General features: G+C 28.0%; 1 protein-coding gene across 2 annotated transcripts in view; it reads right to left on the minus strand.

The window, feature by feature from the left end:
- Nucleotides 1–25925, minus strand: part of LOC100201599 (nucleoporin NDC1) — a 68324-nt gene that overhangs the window by 26738 nt on the left and 15661 nt on the right. For both annotated transcript variants that reach the window (XR_010639549.1, XM_065800999.1), the window contains exons 5-7: nt 24003–24051; nt 13442–13507; nt 5902–5973 (exon numbers count right to left, since the gene is read on the minus strand). Coding sequence is in view for 1 of the 2 variants with exons in the window: in XM_065800999.1 (XP_065657071.1) it covers nt 5902–5973; nt 13442–13507; nt 24003–24051 (187 nt within the window). In the remaining variant the exon portion in view is untranslated. The remainder of the gene's footprint in view (nt 1–5901; nt 5974–13441; nt 13508–24002; nt 24052–25925) is intronic.

Genomic DNA, 25925 nt, shown 5'->3' on the forward strand with positions numbered 1-25925 from the left:
AAGGAGTCCCTGATGTTCTGGAAGGGAAGATTAGCAATGAAACAATATATTACTGAAACGAGCTCAATTTGGTTTGAAATCATACCTGCTCTGTGAATCAAGTAGTGGTTATATCTAGGAAGAATTCAGAATCATCTTGACATTACTGCACAATCTTCTTGGGAAGGGTTATACAGTGTTCGTGGATAGTTTCTGCGCATCTCCGTCACTGCTCAGAGAACTTATACAAAACCAAGCTGATGCAGCTGGGACTGTTCTTTGTCTTTGAAATGGCATGACAAAAAAGATGTTACAATGATGTCAACTTATCATACCGCTGCAGTTCAAAATGTTGTTAGTCATCGTGGCACTATAGTAAAACCAGTGGTCATCTGTGATTACAATGCCAACATGGGTGCTGTTGATGTATCGGACCAAATGTTGACATCATATCTGCTGATAGAAAAAGATACAAAGTTTGGTATTTAAAGTTATTCCGTCATCTGATAAACAAGGTTACCTTGAACTCTTATGTGCTGTATAAAAATAATCGAAATAACTAACTCAACCATGTTCAGTTTTGTTTAAAACTCATTGAGCGTCCGATTGAGTAATCTCATTTGCCAGTGCAACAAGATCATACCAGTCTTTCGAAAGTGATACTTTGCGAAATACTGCCAGACACTTTTTAAGTTATATACCCGCCACAGAGAAAAAATTAAATGCTCAATGAGTTTGTGCTGTTTGTTCTGCACATGAAATTCACAAAGATATACATATGCAGTGTACTGACTGTGATGTCGATTTATGTGCAGCACCGTGCTTCCAAATCTACCACACTAACCAACAATTCTGATAATTTTTTTTGTTCATATTATTTTATATAGATAAAAAAAAATTATAAAAAATGTATTTTGAAAAAAAAAAAAAAATTATAAAAAACTCTTTACTCTAAAATTTCTATGCCTGAAATCATATTTTTTAATCATAACATGTTATTTAGATAACAAAAATTTATAAAAAATGTATAATAAATGTATTAAAAAAAAATTCAAGAAAAAAACTTCTCAATGACTTACATAATACACTACTTGTGATTTTATTATTAAATTTTTCACATTTTTGCAATTAATTGAGATTAATTGGAGAAAATCATGCAAATAATCACAATTAAAATATTTAATTGTTGCAAAGCACTAAAAAAAATATTTTTTGCCTGCTAAAGTTTTTAATCCGCAGTTTGAAAAACACATTATAATGAATTTTCTGTACCAAAAAAATTGTGTCATTTTTTACTTTTGCAAGACCCAAAAATAGCTAGTGTAAACCAGTTTAGGAGAGGGTGGCCGCAAGCAAGAGTTAAAGCTCTCCATTCCCACTAAGGCTTGACTTAAATGCTGCACCAAACAATCAAAATTTTAAGTCCTTGGCAAAGCATCTTTAAACTCTGCGGATAATAATATTCACACTAGGAGGCAGTTAAATTTGGAAGCTTAAAACCTGTATGTCCCTCAAAGAAAAATATTGCATCATGACTGTTACTTTTTGAAGTTCTTGACCTTTTACAGGATTTTCTTGATGATGCCATCTATTGACTTCCTTTTGATGATGCCATAACAAAAATAAAAAGTTTTCTGAACTGTATAAAATTGTTGGAAAGAATCTGGTTAAAGAAACCTACTCCAAAATGACATAAAGCCAAGGTTTAAAAAGAAATCACCTGGCACATACATTAACTAGAGACGATTTCTGATGGCACAATGTTCACCTCAAGTAAGTCAATCATCAGAAAATTATTAATATAATGATTCAATTTGAATTATTATGTTAGAGGGTCAATGCATAATAAAGCTTCAGTAATTTACTTTCAACAGGTAGGATAGAAGAAGAAAAGAAAAGGTCATGTGTTTTTTTTTTGGTGAAATTTTGAAAAATAAATGAGAAAATAAGAGGCTGGTTGCATGTGGAGACAATAATAGTTATGTTGGTGCAGCCCGATATGGTTTTGATTGGTGAAGTCCGATATGGTTTTGAGTGTTTAAGTAGAAATAGATTTGGCCTAAGGAATAATGAAAGAAAAATGTTGGAGAGTGTTTGGAAAATAATGAAAAATGTGGAGAGTGTTTAGAAAATAATGAAAAAATATTTTATAAAAATAACTGATAACGTATGAGGAAGAAATTAAAAAGGGCCCTTAAAGATGCAAAGAATCATGGTGATGAAATGCAAAATTGGGTTAAATTATAGAAGAAAAGAAGTTTATAACAGGTGGAAAACATCTGAGAATAAAGTAGACCTTTATTATTTAATAATTAAATAACTTTTAAATAACTCATTAGGATAAGTTATTTAAAAGTTATTTAATTATTAAAAGTTATTTGTTGAGATTTAGAAGACAGAAAAAAAATGCAGTTTTCAGAGTTTTCAAAGCAAATGGCTAAGAAAAATGGAATAAAAAAAAAGAACTCAATGGTGAGTCATTTCTTCTAATGGTGAGTCATTCATTCTAGTGTTGAGACATTACTAAATTGTCATCTTAATTTATGTTTCTTTTCAGGGTAGTAACATTATAGTTTTTCAGTTTTATTTTTTTAACTTTCTTCATAAACCTTACTGGTGTAACTACTTATGTTTCTGGTGTAATTACTTGTGCTTCTGGTGTAATTACTTTATGTTTCTGGTGTAATTACTTATGCTTCTGGTGTAATTACTTGTGCTTCTGGTGTAATTACTTGTGCTTCTGGTGTAATTACTTTATGTTTCTGGTGTAATTACTTATGCTTCTGGTGTAATTACTTGTGCTTCTGGTGTAATTAGCACAATTTTAAAGTCATAAATATTAGTAAATCTTCCTTGGTAATAAGGATTTAACCCCTCATAAATTAAATATGTTTTAACACTTTTTGGACAAAGTAATAATTAATTTTCCATTAACCATAAAGAATTTCAACAGAAATATTTTAAAAGGTCAGATATTGTTGTACATGAAGTTTTAAGCCAATGATTTATCATTTTATTTCAGCACTATTTCAAAAGTATTGATGGATCAATAAAGCCATTTTCTCATATAAATAAGACATTATGGAAAAGTTAATGTATCTTTTTTACAACCAGATGCTTTTACTTATGTTAACCTGGTTAGCAGCTAAAGACTATTTTTATTGTGATATTACTTCTAAGAAATACCACAGTTTACTAACTCTTGTTTCCAAAATTGTATTGGGAGTTTTATATTGGAGTTTATCTTGTCCTAGCTAACAAACTTTTACCTAGGCAACAGCTTATCCTGCATTAAAAAGTTGCCTTCACCTTGGCTAAAGCTTATTCAATATAGATTCAGTTTAATGTCATGACCACAAATGTTTTAGTTTATCATTTAGTATATCAGAATAGGATTAGTTAATACTAAGGTTATATTTTTTTATTTTTTCAAATTCTTATTTATTATTATTTAAATTATTTTTTTTAAGCTTGATATCTGAAGAACTTTAAAGAATTTATTTCTATAATACTAAAATTATTTTTGTTATTTGTCATTTTTTGTCAAATAACTTGTCAATTTTTTTAAACGTTGTTCTTAACATAACTGCACAACATTAAAAAACTATTCTTTGGTATTTGATTTTGAACTAATCAAGTGAATTTAAAACTGAATTAAAAATTTTCTGTTCTGGTCTCTGCATGACTAAAACCAAAGCCTATTACTCCATGGATTTGATTTGAGAACTGGAGGCTGATTTTGTTAACATTTCATTTTTTATCAAACAATTATAACAAATTAATTGATTTCTAACTTACTAAATATAAATACTGAAAGCAAAACTATTTATATTTATTAAGTAACATAAAAGATTTTATTAGGACATAAATTATTTAAAGGAAATTTATTAGTCAAACATCAAAAACAACAAGTTTTTAATCTAATCAATAACCTTTTAAAAATTTTAAACAAGCTCCTTGTAAAAAAATGGAGTGTTCAATTTTTAGTAATTGTTTAAAAAAAGATTTTATAACTTTTCATACAAGACAATATTTTTAAAATAATTCAAAAAAAATAGAAATTGTTATTTTGATTAATTTGGAATGAAATTGGGAATGTAAAAAAAACTGGCAAAGTCAGATTGAAATAAAATGTCAAAACCACCTCTAAATGACTTAGATAAGGGGAGTTTATCTATGTCATTTAGATAAGCATCTCTTACTACAATATAAATATGTCAGTGTCAAGATCTTCATAACCAGTCTAAAATTAAAGTTAACCAGAAATTTATACTAGAGACATTTTAGCAGCATCCGTTAAACTGGATTCTAATATGTTCAAAGAACCAAATATTTCACTTTACTTTTGCATTAGCTGCCTCTGACAATTCATGGAGCTTTAACTTCAAGTTCATAAACATCTTAATCATATAGTAAAAGTAGTTTTGAGCATGCAACTTTAGTTTTTTAAAAACTTGTTGAACCAAAAAAAAAATACACTATTGACACTCTAACACAACTTATTTAAATTTTTTTAAAGAGGGTTGGATGTAGTTTTTTGATGTTTGGGTTATTGGTTTAGATGTCTCAACAGCCAACAAATATTTTCTTTTGTTTCGATTATTGCAATCCATAACTTTACCATTTTTCATGTAGAAAAGAGCTGCTGCAAAAAAATATTATCTGGTGACCTTTTATTGTCATCAAGTTTTTAAATATTATTTTCCAAACATCAATGACATAACACAGTTCTTTTAACATTGATTTGGTCTATTTTAAGATGTGTTAATAAAGACAAAAGAGTTTCTTCACAAAAAACTCCAACTTCCAAACTCCAATTTGAATTTGAAATTGATCTAATACAGAATTTACTACTAATTACTAAAAATCTGAATCAACATACTGGAATAACTATAAAAGCTAATATTGTTTTTGTTAAATTGTCCGGCTGATCAACAGATTTCAAAAAAGTTCTCCACTGTTGTAACTTAATAAAGCTTTAACATATACTTCATTTATTATTAAAATGCATTGTCATTTTTGACCATCAAGTTTACTGAAATCAAAAGTAACCGAAGTAATTAGAAATGGCTACCGAAGACGGTAACCATTTCTAATTTGTTCAAGTGCTTTTGAAACACCAAAATGTTAAAAAAGATCGAACAACGGTGTCTAAAGAATACAACATATCTTTGATACATGAGATCTTCATAAAAGATAAACATTTTATAAGAACTTGTTTTTTACTCAATAATTTAAAATTAGTCAAATATCTTATAGCTGCAACCAAAGAAAAGAAAAGGTCTCCATTTTTCATCACTTTTATAAACAACTATTAACTTTTTTAAAATACTTCATGGCTATAAATGTATTAAGTTAATCAGCTCAAGCATTTCTTGCACTGGTAGTTGCTGAAGCTGTAATCCTTGATTTTTGCAGTTGGTATAAGGCTGAACTTAACATAATAAAATAAGAGAGCAGAGAAGAGGGTCAATCCACACCATAAACATTTTTTCTTTAAATTTAAAGGCCAAACTTCAGAACATGCAACAGTATATTTGCAATTATATATATATAGTATAATAACACTTCTTAGAGAGCTACTTTCTACGCTTTCTCTAGATAATCTAGTAATCTACAAGCAGCACCTTATTTTAATAAACAGTAAATATACAATACAACATTTTAAAGGCATAATCAGTTCAGTTTCGGAAAATAATTCTGAGTAATTTTGAGTAAATATATATGAATGGCATGAGCTTTTTGAAAACATTTCTGAACTGATCGGCCTCCAGTTTTCTTTTCTGAACTATTAGGCCTGGTTATTAGATCAACTTTGGTTCTATTTTTTGGTTCCAGTTAAAAAAAAAAAAAAATTCTGCTTCCAGAACTCACAAATAATATAATGAATCAAAATCTTTTAAAAAATCATTAAAAAAATACCTTTAATGTAAACCAAAAACTTTTAAAAATATGAACAGGAATTGCCTTCTTCAATCGAAAAAACTTCTTTTGCTGAGAAAAAAAAAAGATATTTTATAATACTTAATTTTAATTTTACATGGAAGTTTTTTGTTACTTGGCATCAAACATATTAAATAACATTTTTCTAGATTATTTGTGTAGTATACATTTGGATTTTATATCAAGCATTATGTTTTGCTATGCATGTTTTGATATTACTTGTCTAAATTTAGGCATACATTTCAGTTTTTCAACAAAGTCTGTGGTAACATTCCAGAGTTAAGAATATTTAATAATATATTTTATAATATTTAATATTATTTATAATAATAATACTAATAACAATAATTATAATTATTCTTTCTTATACTATTTTATTATTTATTTTTGTTATTTAACAATTTCTATTATTTTAAAAATAAAAAAATGACAAAAATAAAAAAAAAATCATTAAAATATCAAAATAAATAAAAAATTAAAAAAAAATGTATTAATCTCTAAAATATGAAATGTGGTAAAAAAAAACATTTGCTTGGAATTTAAATCTATTTTTCTAAACACGTGTAGCGTGTACCACATAGCATTTTAATCACTAACAAGAAAAAATATCACAGAAGAGACTCTTTAATAAAAAAACTTACTCAACTATTCTTTGGACTGTTGATTGTTCTATATTTAAAATTACAATAAAAAACTAGATTGTTACTTTTTTAAATATCTTTTATGTTTTAAAACATTGTTAAGTCAGTTTAGTAAATTGTGACTTTAACGAACTGCTTTAGGTTTACCTTTATTTTTAACAAAGTTTTCTTAATCTGTTTAATGTAAAATGATTAAAGTGTACTGTAAACTTTATTCTTCTGAATTAAGGTTGTTAACATGATTGTTGTTGTAAAGCTGTTGTTGTCAATGTTATATTTTTTATCCTACTTTTAAATTCTGCATGAACCAGCAATTGATCAGTTCAACACAAACTTTATTATTAACAAACTTTTTTAAACTTATTTATATATTTACTATAACTGTTATATTTTTACTATAACTGTTTTTAAAAAGATTTTGATAAACATTTACTGATAAATATTTTGTAACTTTATTATTGAAACAATTGAGGTAATTTTTAATAATTTTGTTAATTACAAAATCCATTTTTACTTTTAACTTTATTAATGCTATTATTTGCTGTTTTTGTTTTTTTTGTTACATAAAAAATATAACATGGATAACAACAATTTCACAGCAATAATCAACAAAAACCTTAAAGCAATAGTCTTAGTTTATAAAAGAAAATAAGTCTCCATGTAATAAAGGTTTATTAATGGACGGATCACTATTGGAACCTTCCAATCTTATTACTAAGCTGTTAGGTAGTTTTTGATACCACCATCAATAATGTCCATGTTTTACAAATTTTTTATATTTTATATAATTCATTTATTAATTATATATAAACTAAAATTGTCCCTTAAGCTCAAATACTTAGGGCTAAATTGGATATTTTTTATTATTTAAACATATAGTTAAAACTACTTTTGTGATTTATTTTACCATAGACACTTCTATGATGTTCGATTACTATTAGTTTGGTACTTTACTGTTTATATTGTATCAATAATTGATAACAACAAATCATTATCTGTATAAAAAATTACAGAATTTACAGTTGCATCTAAAACAATTATAGAAATATTTTAAAAATATTTATGGTTTACTCCAGGCTTCAGCAGGAGCAAAATAGTGGATGGGCTAGCATTTAAAAAAAATAACTTTATTTCATCTAAATTTTTTATTTTTAAATTTATATTACTATTAACATTTTATATTTATTTAATAATTTAGTTACTAATTGAATAAAAACGTAATAATATACAGTGCTGCATTTATGGCTACAGCGCCCTTAGGCATATGAATAATTGTCGCCCTATAGTTTGTAATAGAAGTTTAAACAATTTAACAAAAAATAAACAAAAAAACAGACCACATTTGGAATACACAGTATGTACTTGGTCACCATCAACAAAAAAGGACCAAAATACACTTGAAAAAGTTCAGCAACGAGCCACCAATATTGGACACACAATGAGGCAACATAGCTATGAAGAAAGGCTAATAAAACTCAACCTAACTAGTCTAACTTTGCATCAACAAAGGGGCGACCTCATTCAACAATTTAAAATATTAAAAGTAATCCACAAAGTGTCATGGTGTGTACCAACGATCACAAGAAAGCCAAGAGCTGGTTGTAGAGGACAACTGAGCAAATAATTAGTCCATAACAGCGCCCTGCGAAGCAATTTCTTCACTAACAGAATCGTGAACTGTTGGAACTAGCTATCCAATGATACAGTGAACACAGAAACAGTCAATGCATTCAAGAATTGGCTGGACAATCTCCAGCATAGTTACTACAGTGTCTTATCCTTGGATGGGTTACTTCTTGTGAGCCGATAAGCTCGCACTGCAACTTATTATAACTAACTAACTAATTAATCTAATGTATATATAATATAGTAAAAATAATTATCTTTTTTTATTAAATATATTGATTTAACTAAAACCACAAAATGTGTTATTATTAAAAGTGTATACATACTTGTGTATACATACTTGTGTAAAAGTGTATACATACATTAAAAGTGTATACATACAATATACAGTGTAAAATCTATACTTATACAGTGTAAAATCTATTACTACTTATACAGTGTAAAATCTATTACTACTTATACAATGTAAAAATACACTGTAAAAACAATAATTAAAACCAGTACCTCATACTACAGAACAATTACTAAAGGCAATTAAGTTATGTAATTTTCACATTTTCACACAAATGAGAAAATTAATTTTCAAAGAAAGTAAACAATCGAATATGAAAATTTTGACTTGCATTATAATAACATTTAGGAAAGCAACAAATCATTTTAAAAGTCTTGCATTTAATTTTTTTAATTAGATACACTCATCAATTAGTAAACGACCGGGGTTGATATTTGACTGTAGCCGGGTTTGATAAAATATAGCCAGGGGTTTGTGACCGGGGCTGCATAAACATTTATACATCCTAAAGTTTTTTTTTTTTATTCAAAATTCATGTTATATTTTGTGTGTATATATATATATATATATATATATATATATATATATATATATATATATATATATGTATATAAAAACATCATTATGATCAACATGATCATCATTATCATCATCATCGTCATCTTCTTTTCAAAAGAATTCATATACATGAAAACTTTTAAAAAATAAATTATCCTGGCACTAATTTAAGCAATTTAAATTATAAAATTGTCACATATTAAGTGGCATACAAGGAGAGAGGGTGGGTCTAAAGATGTATTTTATCGTTAAGATTATGATTGAAAATTAGAATAGAATTTTAAAAAATATTTGGTTTTATGATTGTTTTATATTCAGAAAGTAATAGCAAAGTAGAGGGTCTCCAGCTACCTACTAATACTGAACTGCACTTCATAAATTCTTTTTTTTTTTAAACTAGATCATTCCCAACAAAACTGTAAGCAACCACTTTTTAATAAGGCTTTAAAGCCCACAACTTTTGCCTTTCTCAATTTCTGATCCTAGCCAGTGCTCAGTTTCTCCACATTTGCCCTTAGGTGCTTCTGATCACAGTTTGATCTCCTGAAACAATTATCTCATTCTTCTTCATCATCATTCCCCTATCATCGTACCTCTTACAACTACCTTAAATTACATAAATCACAGAAAAATACCAGAAAGAGTTCTCTGACTGGGACTCTTTCTGTGATTTTCTTTGTGATGACCCTTAGGTAGAAATCTTTCGTCTACCTGTCGACAAATGTGCTTCTTACATAACTTCTTCTATTCAGGCTGGCATGGAATCTTTTATTCCCTATTAACGATTTCAGGTCAAGCCTCACTCTTCTCCATGGTTTTCCTCACATTGTGCTGGTACAATTTCCAATCGAAACCGTTACTTCTATACCAATCAGCAAAACAATTCTCCAGAAAACAGACACCTGTTTATTAATGCTAGAAACCATTGTAAAAAGATTTTGTTTAACGCCAAAGTCCGCTATTCTCAGGTCATAAAATCTCGTGTTTTACCACAAAAATTAGGCTCTCGTAACTTCTGGAGAATCTTTAATAGTATCAATAATAAGGGCAAATCTGTTATTCCACCTCTCTTGTATAGTTCAGACTTTGTCACCTCACCTTAAGACAAAGCTGAATTGTTTGCTAAAAACTTTTCATCAATATCATTTCTTGATTCCACTAGTTGCGTTCTACTTGATATTGTCAACAAACAAGTCGATCCATTGCTTGACATTCATATCACTCCAGCATCTGTATCTAAAGTGATTTCCTGCCTGGACTCTTCTACAGCTTGTGGCCCGGACAACATACCTGTTATTGTCTTGCAGAAGTGTTCTCCGGAGCTGTCGTCTATACTTTCAAAACTATTCAACAAGTGCTTATCAGAGTCTTGTTTTCCAGCCTGCTGGAAAGCAGCATCTGTTATCCCTATCTTCAAAAATTCTGGAGAGCGATCTGATTCATCTAACTACCGTCCTATAAGTCTTCTTCTTATCATAAGCAAGGTTTTTGAGTCTTTAATTAACAAACACTTAATTTCTCATCTTGAATCTAATAACTTACTTTCTGATCATCAATATGAATTTCGATCTTCTTGTTCTACAGCTGATTTGCTAACAGTAATAACCGATAGGTTTTATCGTGCATTAGATAAAGTTGGAGAGGTTAAGGCCATCGCTCTTGACATTTCAAAAGCTTTTGATAAAGTTTGGCATACTGGTCTTCTCCATAAGCTTTCTTCTTACAGTGTATCTGGTAACATCTTTAAGATTATTGAATCCTTTCTTTCCAATCGTAGTATAAAAGTTGTCCTCGATGGACAGCACTCTTCTTCTATTCTGTAACTTTAGGGGTTCCTCAAGGTTCATTTTACATTAATGGTTCAATTTACATTAACAATCTTCCAGATATTCTCACATCTAAGGTGGCATTGTTCGCTGATGATATTATTATTTATTCTTGTCATGATAAGATACCAACACTCTCTGATTGCTTGGAGGGGGCATTTGAGCTTGAAATGGATCACACTACTGCTACAGCATGGGGCTCACAGAGGCTGGTGAACTTCAATTTAGATAAAACTCAATTTTTTTTAGTAAATTACTATCGCAATAATTTAGATCTTCCTATATTAATGAACGGTAATGTACTCGATGAGTCATCTACCCTTTATCTTCTAGGATTAACTCTTACTTCCAATCTTTCTTGAAAACCATATATCAAATCGATTGCAAAACTAGCATCTGCTAACGTTGCATCTCTTTATTTATAACGTTGCACCTCTTTATCTATAACATTGCATCTCTTTATCTATAACGTTGCATCTCTTTATCGAGCTCGACACTTTCTTACTCTGGATTCTATTCTTTATCTCTATAAATCTCAAATCTGGCCATGTATGGAATATTGTTGCCATAACTGGGGCAGATCTTCTAATGATGTCCTTTCTCTTTTAGACAAGGTGCAAAACTGCATTGTAAACATAGTTGGACCTGCTCTTGCAGCCAACCATGAACCATTATCACATCATTGTAATGTTGCTTCTCTTTCTCTTTTCTGCAAATATTATAATGGGCACTGCTCTAAAGAGCTAGCATCTCTTGTGCCATCTACTAAAATTCATTCTCGTGTTACTTTTCAGTTCTTTGGAACTCGCTTCCTTCATCTTGCTTTCCTGATTCATACAATTTGCAATTTTTTAAGTTATCTATCAATCGTTATCTTGCTCTACAATCTTCATCTTTTCTCTTCCAGTAACTTCCAATTCTAATTAGTGGTTGCTTGCAGCCTTGTTGGAAGCAAAGATGTTTTAAAAAATATATATATAAATATAAATAAATATATATATATATGTATATATATATATATATATATGTATATGTGCATATATAAATAATATAAATATATATACATTTATATACATACACATTAGGGTGGAGTGAATTTTAGTTTTTTTTACAATTCGTTTAGCCTGGGTGTGCAAAAGTTGTCTATTCATTTCAGAAATACTCTGGAAAAATATCAATGCTCTAGGAAACTATCTTGAGGTGCCTCAAGACCTTTAAAATTTTAATGGGTCCCTAATATTATGTAAAAAATTTTTTTTCAAAAGTATGTCATGTTGGGTCTCAAAAGAAGCAAAATTTTATAAAAATTTCAAAAATAACAATTATTTTATAAAAAAATTATTATTTAAGATTTTTTTAAAATTATAATTAAAAAAAATAAACTTTTTTCATTTTTAGTTTAAAAGGTCATTTTTTCTGCAATAAACTATAAAATAACAATATTTTTTTTAAATAATTGTAATTTTTAAAATTTTTATAAAATTTTGCTTCTTTTGAGACCCAATATGACATACTTTTGAAAAACTTTTTTTTACATAATATTAGGGACCCATTAAAATTTTAAAGGTCTTGAGGCACCTCAAGATAATTTCCTAGAGCATTGATATTTTTTCAGAGTATTTCTGAAATGAATAGACAACTTTTGCACACCCAGGCTAAACGAATTGTAAAAAAAACTAAAATTCACTCCACCCTAATACACACACACATATATATATATATATATATATATATATATATATATATATATATATATATATATATATATATATATATATATATATATATATATATATTTTTGTATATATATATATATATATATATATATATATATATATATATATATATATATATATATATATTTTTATATATATATATATATATATATATATATATATATATATATATGTATATATATATATATGTATATATATACACACACATATATATAAACACAGATATAAATATTAATGCCAAACTTGATAGTGTTAGTAGTAGTAGTGCCCCTTCTAGCGTGTTTGACATGGAACCCTTGGCAGCTTCCAACTCTAATACTGGTTGCTTGCAGCCTTGATGGAAGCAAAGATGTTACAAAAAAAAAAAATTTTGGAAGTTACCGAATTGCTAGAAAGCAAAGAATATTGCAAAAAGTAAGAGAACGGTTGATAGAAAACTTGAAGATTAGAGAGAATTCTTTCAGTAAATTCTCATCATCTTTAGCTTTTTCAGTGAACACAGCTAGTTTATTTATTGAAAATGATGAAAAAGTAAATGAACTGAAAGGTGCGCAATAATTGAGGGATGAAAAAAACTTTTTTTTTAATTATTAATGATGATGATTAAAAGAACAAAAGCCTAAAATCATAAGCAAACATGAGAAATCAAAGTTTTGAAGAAAAAAACAAACTCTTGACCCAGAAAGGATTGTAACTACAATAAATAAAAATTAAAAATTAAAAAAACTTAGCCTTCTCAACTGTAGCTGTGCGCTCAGAGTTAGAGAGGTGAACAATATTTTTAAAAAATTGTGTTAAAACTATGCTTAACTAAAATCATCTTAAACATTTTATTAATACCTGCACAACAGGAAAAACAAGGATATATTCTTCATTGCAATAGAAATATGTTGTATAGTAAATGCTCTAAAATACAAAAAATAAATTATAAAAAGTTAATTCAAAATCTAAGGAAGCTTATTATTTTCAAAAACATAAAACATGACCTAAATGTAAAAACAAAACCCTAGCCGAACCACAAACTGAAGAATAAAAAAATTATTAACTTATTAATATTATTGCCAAAAGAGTAAATAACAAAATTAATAAAATCTGGATTACAGTGTTTCCATGTAAAGAAAAACCTAAAAGTGTCAAATAAACAAAAAACACCAAAAATCCAAAATGCGCCAACATAAAGTATGTCGATTAGAGTAGGCAAAATGTAATTTTGATGTCAGAAATTGATTCCTTGACCCCAAAAGCATATAACTATATGACATATGACTTATAATGTTATGTTGATGTTTTCTATTTTGCATAATTTGTATATTCTTACCCACCGTACTTCAAATCAAAATGCTTAAATAAAAAAATTGTAACACTTTTGCAAAGTGATGATTGCTTACAAATATATTTCATAATATTTATTTATAGAAAGTTTGAGCATATAAAGTCTAAATTTTTTTAATTAATTTTTTTAGATGATGAACATCTAAAAAGATAATTAAAATAAATTCAATTGCTTTCATAGCAAGTAAAACTCAGCAATGTTCCAAATATTACTTTTCAAGCCAATAACATTAAAAAAATAGCATATGCATCCAACTAATAGTGGCGTCATTGTGCAAGTTTAAATATGGGCCAAACATGTGGCATTGATGTAATGGTAGAGTGTTTACTTTATAAACAAGAAATTCCAAGTTTGATTGCAGTACTACCAGGAACATGGTGGGCCATGTTTCTGGTAGTTCTGTGCCCAATTTGATTCTCTGCATAGCAGCCATGTTTTGGTTTTAAAGGGTTGAGGGAAGGTTGTAACAGCAACTTGTTGTTTGCAAAAATTTGTAACAACTTGAGAGTTGTTACAAATTTTTTTAATAATCATGTTATAGCATTGCCAAATTAATATATTAATAATATATAAAAATATTGCCAAATAAGAAAAACAAAAATAACAAAAACTAATAGATTTTTAAAAAAACAAAAATTAAAAATATCAAAAGTAATTACTAAAAATAAATTCAAATAATTAAAAAGTTAATTCTTTATTAATACATTACTAATGTATAACAAAATAACTGATAGCATCTTTAATCAGTTATTTTACTTTACATTTTTTGCTGTTTCTATAAAAATTTTAAATATTAAAAAAAGATCTCGTTTTATAAAAATAAAAAACGAGATCTAGGTGTTCTTGTTTCAGAAGACTTAAAAGTCAAACATCTTGAAGCAGCAGCTGCAAGAGCAAACCAGGTATTTGGTTAGCTTAAGAAAACTTTCAGAAGCAGAAGTCTCATACTTTGGAAAGTCTTTTATAAACTGTATGCTAGACCATGCCTTGAATTCGCCATCATAGTCGCTACATCTGAAGGGAGACATTAAGGCTCTCGAAAGCTTTCAAAAGCGTGCAACAAAACTGATCACAGACATCAAACATAAATCATATGAAGAAGAGCTTACAATTTTAGGCCTAATTAAACTAGAAGATAGATGAGTTAGAAATGATTTAATTCAGCAATATAAGATTGCATGTTGTGTTAAAAAAATTGAATTTGTTGTGCCCTATGTCTACGTGCAAACAGTTTCCCAGTATAACCTTCGTGGCAATAACTTACGACTTACTAAGTCGTTAGTCAAAAACTGTGTCGAAAGAGAAAAGTTCTTCACAAACCACGTAGTAATGCATGGAATGCTTTACCATCAAGCATTGTTAACTCTTTTTCAACTGATGCATTCAAAAGCCAATTCAATGCACTAACAGTATAAGCATAGACACATCGTGTGTCAAATATTTGTCAGCATGGAGGTGGCTGGTGCTGCACCTCTTCATCAATATATTATAAACATTTTATTCTTTATGGACTAAAACTATTATAAATATTATTAATTTCTGAATAAACAAACAAAAAAAATACTACATTATTTAAATATTACACCTTGCAATACATCTACTTATATATACTACACCTTATCAAGAAGTAATTGAAAATTTAAAAGTTGTAATTAAGAAAAGTAAGATGTAATTGAGAAATACAACATGTAATTTAGAAGTCGCAATATGTAATTAAGAAACAACATGTAATTATGAAATTTTAAAATGTAATTGAGAAACCAAACATGTAAATAAAAAATTGCAATATGTAATTTGAAAAATAAGTTGTAATTAAGAAATAGTAATATGTAAATGAGAACACATTATTTGTTATTGCGAATTCAATGTAAGCTTAAAAGTCATTATAAAAGATCTTCTTGGACATGCATTTTAATAATATAATAATATCAAATTTAGCATTTGTATGCACCAGCAATACAGTAATACAGTAATGGAATTGAAAGATTGTTGTGTTATTTGTCAATACACTATGAATAGAAAGTCTGTTATTAAATTGAATTCGTGCAAGGATTTATTTCACCAAATTTGTTTACAACCACTTCTGGAACAACCAGAACCACTTTGTCCAATTTTTAGACATGAAATGCATTCAACTGAACAAGTTGAAAGAAAACATTATGTTTTATCTTCATCGAATGATAGGAGAAGAGTAATTGAATGTGTTGAGTGAAATGACTATTGGGTGACTCTGGCGCAAACTTCAAGTGTCAAATGTATATAAAGCATATAATTGGGTCCGCAGCAGAAATTTAAATTTTATTGGAAGAGGTGGTTTTAAACCAAAAAATTAACCGATGATCAAATCGAAGAAACACTAACATGGATTGAAAGTGACTATCAGTTGACATTGGTGGCCATTAAAACAAGGATATTAAGACAGTTTAACATTAGCGTCAGCACAACCACAATTGCCAATTACTTTGAAGGCAGACTATTTTCGTTTAAAAAAGTGCACAAGGAGCCTACTACAATGAATAGTAATGAAAACAAACAAAAAAGAGCTGAATATGTTAGGAACATTAACAAACACATCACATCCGGGTGTTTGAAAATTCACTGGCTCAGCTGTTACAATTAGGATCCTACAGTCCAATGTTAAACCCAGTGAAAGCTATTTGGTCCAAAATAAAAATAAACGTTAAAAATGTTATTTGCATTCCACCTGTATTCGGTGCTGGGATTATGCAACAACGAATGCAGTATATAGAAAGAATTGTTACTGCGGCAAAATACAATTATGGGAGGTGATTGTACACGCAGGGGCGTGGTGGCTCTAAAAAGCCCATGCGGGATTTTTATTAAATGGCCTATATATGCGGGATTTTACCATATATGCTTTATGTAGGCCCATACGAAAAAAAAAATGTATATATATATATATATTTGTAATACTGCAAAATAAAAAATGGTAACAACACAATGCAGTAGGGTTAAGAATACCGGGATCCTGGGATCCTGAAATCCCGGGTTTCCCCAGTTTTTAACAATCCCGGGATTAAGCATTTAATCCCGGGATTTTTTTTGAAATCATTTTCAGTTGAAAATTTTTAAATTAAATTATTTCTTTTGTTCGATTGCATTAAAATTCGAACTTAACAATCTCGAAATTCTTGCAGTTATGTTTTTGAATAATTGGATTAAAGTTGTTATAACAATTGAAATTGGATTTCAATTACATTCTTAAAAATTTTTGGTGCTTAGTCGCATTTATTCAAGTTTCTGACAATTTTTATCTCGAATAGACGTTATCTGTTTGTGACTATTTTAAAGTACAAATTTTAATAAAAAATAAAATTGCTGGTTTTTTGAACAGTAAATTTTCTAAAATTATAATGGCTTCGTACATGGAATATGACAAAAAAAGTAATTCTGCTGTTTGGAAACATTTTTTAAGAGAAGAAAAAGGGCAAACAGCAATGTGTAAGTCTACTGACTGCAAAAAAATTTTAAAAATTGGAGGTGGTTTAACGAAAGGTCTCCATACGCACTTACTTTCTGTCCATAAAATTAACCTCACACCAACTACTATTTCAGTAAACACACGAGATGAACCACCAATACAAAAAAAAAACGTTAACCAATTATTTTCCGATATTGGAGCAAGAAGAAAAATCACTTCCTGCTACACTTGCACGATTAACAGCCATTGATGGGATTTTGTTCAACGTGATATGACGTTCTAGTGATATACGTGCAGGTCTTATAGCTACAGGATTCAAAAGTTTACCCACAACAGTCAACACTGTACGTAAAATGGTTGTAGATTACAGCAAAAAAATAAGGAGTTTTTTTATTACTGAAATAGCTAGCAAAAAAAAACCTAAATTCGGTGTAGGAGAAAGATTTTCTTTATCTTTTGATGAATGGACATCATTGCGTAACCGTTGCTACATGAATATTAATTTACATGCACGAAATTGTCAGTTCTGGAGCTTAGGCTTAATTCGTATAACGGGATCAATGTCTGCAAATAAGTGTATTGAGCTATTAGAACAAAAGCTTGCACAACATGGACTTGATTTGAGAAAAGATATTGTTGGTATAATGACTTACAGAGCAAGTGTGATGAAAAAAGTTGGGAGAATATTACCTGTAAATCAATAGTTATGTTTTGCCCATGGTGTGCAACTGGCCGTTATTGAAGTACTATATCAAAAGCAGGATGTTGCTGAGGTAAATTGTGGTCCAGTGATCAAAAAGGTACGAAAAGTAATAGTAATGTACAGACGATCACCAAAAAAAAACGATATCTTGCAGAAGTATGTTGTGGCTGAATTTGGGAAACAAATAGCTCTAATTAAAGACTGCAAGATAAGATGGAATAGTCTTTTGTCAATGCTTCAACGCGTCTATTTATTAAAAAATTGTATACAAAAGGCATTAATAGACATAAGTCTACCGGAAGGTGAATCTTTGGCTTTATCTAATATTGAGCTTAAAACTGTATCTGCTATCATTAATGCGCTACTTCCAGTAAAAGCAACAGTTGAGGCCCTTTGCCGTCGGGATGCTAATTTGTTTACAGCCGATGTTGCCATAACTTTTATGTTAAAAAAACTTAAAGATGCTAACAACGTTATAAGTCAAAAGTTGCATTCATCTCTCGTTCTTCAAATGCAACAAAGGCGTACCGATGCAAGTGGGATTCTTCAGTATCTGCACAATGGTAAAACCAACATTCAGTCCGAATCTGAAATAGAGCTAGTAACAGTTCCGACTTCAATAAAATGTCGCAAATTATTAGTTGAGTTACTTGAAAGACTAGACGCTACAAATCCGGCTACATCATTAACAGCTAATGAGTCTGAATCAGAAGTTGAACTTTCTGTTTCAAATGAGGCACTACTCGAAATTGTTTCTGATTCTTCTGACTCTTCATCTGAATCTATTTCTTTTGCTCTTAAAAACAGCAAAAGAATCACAGACGAACTTAATAAAGCTATAAAAAAAGCACATTTGCCCAGCATACCAACTCGATGTGGGAATCAGAACGCGCTTTTTCTGCGGCCGGACTTTTTGCAACAAAAATAAGAAGTCGTCTGGGGGATGAAACTTTGGATGTGCTCTGCTTTCTCAAAACGTATTTTAAGAATAATCAAAAATAATTGCATACGTATATTATATCTACAAAAACAACGTCTTTATAATTTAATAATTAAGTATGTATAATATTAACAAACTAAAGAACTTCCTTGAAATTTGTAAGTTTTTTCTAAACATACTTTAAATGTATTATTAATTTCCTTAAAATTTTTCTAAAATAATATGTTAAAATCTTTCAAAAACAGGTATTTCAAAATCCCGGGATCCCGGGAATAGGTAAATGTAATCCCGAAATCCCGGGATTTTAAATATAGCACGGGATTACAAACCCTACGATGCAGCGACCACGTTTTTGTTTTGATTTTCTTAAAACACAACTTTACCGTAAGCAAATACGATTAGTATTTTATTGTTCAAAGAACACAGCCTAACACAAAATTAAAAATCAAAGATTTTAATTTTTTTATTACTATATAATGATATTTATTTTATTGTACAATAATATAAATTTTTTTAAATTATATATAATTTTTTTTCTAAAATAAATATTGAAAATCTTGAAAATTAAGAAATTCTTTTTATTTTATGAGAAGGTTCTTTTTAGTTTATGCTTTTGTTTAATTCAGTGTTTTAACTTTTTAACATTTTAGGATAAACTTGCAACAGCTAAAATGCCGCTCTAAAAATGGTGCCGTTATTGACATAGTTTAAACATAAAAGTTTTTATAATGTAGTTTCATTTAGCAGTTCATCATCCTTTTTTAAATCTGTCTGAGGACAGGATATTACAGAGTGATTTCTTTATTTACATACAATAATATAAACTGTATAAAAATAAAAAACTTTATTTATTATTAAAGAAGTTTATATCAGTTTCGAAAGGTTACAAAAATGCAAAACATGAGTTTGATCCTTATTTACATAAAACTTAATTTAAAATTTAACACCAAAATATTTTTCTTAAATAAATTAAAACGCAATACAATTACTATATAGTAATTGTATTGCGATTTAATTCATTTAAGCAAAATGTTTTGGGGTTAAATTTTAAATTAAGTTAATTTAAGTCCAACAATAATAATAGCTATTATTATTGTTGGGTCTGCGGACTTTCTTAAATTTATTTTGTCAACATTATGATCGTTAAAAACCGTTTATGGGTTCATTATTTTTCTCATGAAAAAAATATCATAATACGTTTTAAAACATCTACTTTGTTTTCAGAGCAATATTATTATTATGCAAAATACTAATATAATTGCGCTCAACGTTGAAATCAAGTTTGAAATCAAGTGATTAATAAAATTTAATTTGTACTAACATAAATATTTAAAATGATTCTGGAATTTCTTTAAAATGTAGAAAAAATTAAAATTTGCCAAAAGGCCCATATTTAGATGAAAAAGTGAAAAGCCCATGCGGGAATCCCGCTTAGCCTCTGGGGCCACCACGCCTCTGTGTACACATGCTATACAACATACGACCATGCATTACGCAAAGATTTTAAATATGGAAGACATCCAAGTCAGTGCTTAACTGAATATTGCAATGACTTTTAATGACGTTGTTTAAATTTAAATTTTTATGTAAATAAATTATTTGTGTTTTATTTATTATTCATCTGAAATCTCAATTAAATCTTTCACAAACAAAAATAAAAGTTTTAATTGACACCCAATAGGATTTTTCCAGTTACCGCCTAAACCTCAAATGCCTTTTTCATGACTTTTTATATTTTATTGATATTATATTATTATTTCCAGCCTTAAATTACAAAGTATATTAGGACTACAAAATTCAAAATACAAAGAACTTTGTATTCTTTATACTTTTCTCAATTACAACTTTTATCTTCTCAATTACCTCTTACGATATCTTATTAACAACTTTCATATTCTAAATTATATCTTACATTTCTTAATTATACCTTTCATGTTCTAAAAATGTATTACGTTACTTAATTACAACTTTCATTTTCTCAAGTTCTCAATTACATCTTGAAAAGGTGTACAAGCAAATTTATTAACTATTATTGAAAATTTTTTTATTTTATAAACAGATTGATGTGTTATCATGCTTTATCAATCAAAGTTTTTTAACAAGGAGAACTTTTCAGGCTCAGCTGGATGGTAAAACATAAAAAGTTTGATGTTATTTTCTAACCCATAAACATAAAGTTAATATAATTAAAACCTTTATAAATATATTTAAATTGGTTTCACAGAATTTAAAATTTGTAAATAAAAAAACAATTTTAAATGTAAACCTAAACGTAATTGGTGAGCGGTTCAAGCCACTCACCAATTACGTTTAGGTTTACATTTAAAATTGTCTGTATTGTTAATTATTTTTATTTTACACCAAAGTTCAAAATAATAGAAAGAACTAATTAAAAAGTTAAAATAAATCGCTACCAAATTTTCTACACCTTATTTTTTCCGGCTAAAATAACAAATGATTAATATTTTTTTATTTTTTTTTATTTTGTAGAAGTTTTTGTTATTGCATTTTTGTTTTGTAGTTTTTGTGTTTGCCTTTTTGTTTGCGTAAAGTTTGTTATTATTTGTGTGTTTGTTGCAAATTATTTTTATTGTTGTTCTCTGTTTTTCTATTTTACCAAATTTTCTACACCTTTCACACCAGTTTGTTTTTCACACCAGTTTGTCTTTCACACCAGTTTGTTTTTCACACCAGTTTGTTTTTCACACCAGTTTGTCTTTCACACCAGTTTGTTTTTATTTGTGTTGTTTTGCTAACTATTTTTACTTTTTTTTTGCTGTTGTTATTGAGTGTTTTCATATTTTTTTATCTTATTATTTAACTTATTGTAGCTTCATTGTTATTATTATTTTTTTTAAATAATTTAGTTTACGCATGCTTTTATATATTATTATTTCCGTTAGATTTTTTTGTTTGTTTGTTTATTTTATTTAGGTGTCACTCCAATGACTAGTTTTTAACTATATGAGTGACACCTAACCTAATTTTGTTAAATTATAAAAAACTTATAATTTTCAATTTTTGGTTGAATAAATGGATAAAGTAAAAAGCCAAGCTTGCGACCATGGGAGGCAGGCTCAAGCTTGACTTGAGTTGCACATGGATATACAGAAAATTGGTCACTTTGGATATACAGAAACTTCTGCTAATATAGACAATTATTCAAACATTTATTTAATTAATCTTTAATTTATGTTTTTTAAATTATTAATATCAATCTATTGTTTTTTTTTTCCTCCATTAATATAGAATTCGAGTTCTTGAGTTTGTGATCTAGTTATTACATATACTTTCCATTAGCAGGTTCAATTTATTAGAGGAGTTCTACTTATGTTTTTAATGCATTTTTCAGACTTTGTTTTTATGTTTGTTAAAGTTTTGTTAAATAAAATTAGAAAAAAAATAAACTTTTTTTTTTAATACTAATTCAATCACATCAAGGCTACAAACAACCACTATTAAATTAGGAGTTACTAACAGTGTGATTTAAAAAAGATACAGTGAAGCTGAAATGATTTTTAAGGTATAAACATCTTATAAAAACTTGGCCGTCATTATGAAACAGGCATTTGAAACATTTTACTTTTAGCAGAAATTGCATAAATATCATCATTAACATAACATAAACCATCATTAGCAGGCTTTTTTTCTAAAATTTAAAATTATTTATTGATGATAATTTATGATAATTCCACAGAATTTTATTTTGTTTTATCTTCATTCAGCATTTGTTTTTTTAGCGATAAAAAGGTAAAAAAAACTTTTAAAAAAAATTCTTTTTAAACTTTTTTTTTTTATTAATTTTTACATCAGCATATTTAATATTTTTTTACCAAAAAGTTAGTTATTATTACATTGACCTGTCGCCGCATTTAAAAAACAAATAGGCAATGTCAAAAAAAATAACATACTGTAATTTAAATATACATGAGAAACTAATTTTCAGAAAAATCTTTATGCTTTTAAATAGGCGCATTCATATTAAGTATTTCCATGAAAAATATAGCTCTATTTTTAAATTTAAAGTTGTTTAAAAAATATTATTTTGGTTTAAATTGATATTTTTAAAATGATTTAAAACAAGGTTTAAACCATTGGATTAAACCTATCAACCCTGATGGTACTGCAGGGTTTAATATAAACCTCATAAAAAAGTAATGATGAAGCATCACCAGATAAAAAAAAATTTGTTATACAACATCTAAAATAATAAAACTAGCATTTCTCTTATTTTTTTACTTCTTCACTTGTAATGTAAGCTTGTAATGTAAAAATGTTTTAATTATAAATTTAAAATTTACATATAATAATATCTAAATTAATTTTATATGAAAATATATTGATTAAAAATTATTCACTTTATTTTAGAAGTAATAATTTAATTTGTTTTGCTATATTATACAATTAAAAAAAAACTAGTCCCATAAATATTTCATATTGTTTCCAGTTTTTTTACACTAAGCGCGTGTTGGCAAGGCCTGTTATATAAAAGGCCATGAATTATTAGCTTGTTAAAGGTTTTCTGTGACATCTGTAACATGGTTACATAGCTTTTTGCAGTATGGTTTGTATCTTGTCACATGGTTTTCCATTAAAAATAAAAACAAAATTTATAAACTTTGAAGGACTTTGAAAGAAATTTCTTTTTTTTTCAGTTTGGTGAAACTATGATAAATATCAGAACTTTTCAGGACTATCAGTATAAATGACTGTTTTAGTAAGGGTATTTTAATATGACATCATCAGAGATTATTCATGTCCAGCTAAACACACACACAAGAGAGATTAAAATCATGTATATTTAAGTTCTATGAGTAATGCTTAACCTACACAACCATAAAAACAAGGATGATATTACAATGATGCTTATATACTGGTTATTTACTGTTAATTATTATTATATGTGCATAAATTATAAGACATAATATATTGTTATTCATATTATAAAATGATAAAAACTATTAGAATTGAATTATTACTTACTAAATATATCCAGCAGATTTTAAGAAAATGGTTGCTGTCCACAAATTCACTAAAATAAAATATGTGAGATATATTCATAAAATAAATATATAGATAAAACACTAGAGATGTGCTCAGGCCCAGTTTTCTGACGTTTTTTTCTGGGTTCAAGTCGGGCACTTGGGACATCTATATATTTAGAGTACTTAGGAAAACAATGGGAATAATTTAAGCTAGGTACCTGGCACATATATATTCCCGGTACCCAGAAAAACCTCTGGAATAAAGAGTAGACAAAAGTCCAGCTTTGAGAGAGTTTTTCCCAGTTTTTTAAGCACTCAGAGAGATATTAAAATTGCTGAAAAATTAATTAAAGTGCTTTAGAAAATGCTTTTTTTTAATAAATAGTGAGAACTTTATTTTTCTCCAGTCTCCAAATCACCTTTAAGTTTTGCACAACCCCTTGTAAATGGAGCAGCTGCATACACAAGGGGTTGCTGAACAACAGAAGATGAAGAGTTATGATACATTCCTAATAACTGTTTTTAAGTTTAAAAAGAATTGAAACATTGTTAAATAATAATAAATCAAAAAGAATTAAAACATTGTGCACATGATTAACTTAAATTTTTTCATAGTAAAATAATTATACTGAAAAGTCAAAACTATCCAATGTGTCAAAACTACCCAATATGTCAAAACTACCCAATATGTCAAAACTACCCAATATGTCAAAACTACCCAATATGTCAAATCTTCCAATATGTCAAAACTACCCAATATGTCAAAACTACCCAATATGTCAAAGCTACCCAATGTGTCTAAACTACCAATGTCAAAACTATCAATATGTCAAAACTACCCAATATTTCAAAACTATCTACGCAAAGAGAAAACTGATACATCTGTCTAAAAATTTACTTGTGTTCATATGAAAGCTTTAGCAACTAAATAAAATAGCTGACTTTTTAATGCTATTAATACTTTAAAAAAAAAAAAATAACTTTAAAAAATACTTTAAAAAAATACTTTAAAACTTTAATACTTTAAAAAAAATAAAATAACTTTAAAAAATACTTTAAAAAAAATACTTTAAAACTTTAATACTTTAAAAAAATAAAATAACTTTAAAAACTCTAAAAAAATAAAAATTCTTTTAAAAAAATAAAATATCACACTATTTATAAAAAAATCCTAATGCTAATGAACGCCTTTTGCATCTACTGTAAAAAGAATTTTAATGTAGTCTTTATGGTGAAAGTAATTGAAACATTTCTATGAACGCCCAAAATACAAAGTTGTGTGATGTTGAAAGTGTGCTAATTGTGTGATGTAGAATGTATATCAACTAAAAGTAATGTAAAAACTTATAATGATATTTGTAACTATTGTAATAAATAACATTATTCTTTAATTGGTTTTGATGTCTGATGTCACAGTTATATGATTATGTCATTTCCTGAATTTGTTATAGAACAAAGCCATTAAAGTGAGAGTCACTGAGTGAGTGAGTGAGTGTGTGTGTGTGTGTGTGTGTGTGTGTGTGTGTGTGTGTGTGTGTGTGTGTTTGTGTGTGTGTGTGTGTGTGTGTGTGTGTGTGTGTGTGTGTGTGTGTGTGTGTGTGTGTGTGTGTGTGTGTGTGTGTGTGTGTGTGTGTGTGTGTGTATCTAATTAACAAATAAAACATTTGCTTTTCAGGCCATTACTTCATGGACAACTCTCTTTTTCAAAATTCTTGTCACAATGGCAAAAAATTTATATAGAAATTTATTACTAGAACTAAATAAAAAAGTGTTGTATCCTAATCAAATAAGGTGAGGTGTATAAAATTAATTTAAAAGTTATTACTACTAATATTCTGAGACTTTTATTGAATGTTTGGAAAACTGGAAAATTTAGAACTTTTATTGAATAAAAAGATGAAAATATGTTTATAATCGTAAG

This window comes from Hydra vulgaris, chromosome 07, assembly GCF_038396675.1.
Source record: "Hydra vulgaris chromosome 07, alternate assembly HydraT2T_AEP".
In the NCBI taxonomy this organism is placed as follows: domain Eukaryota; kingdom Metazoa; phylum Cnidaria; class Hydrozoa; order Anthoathecata; family Hydridae; genus Hydra; species Hydra vulgaris.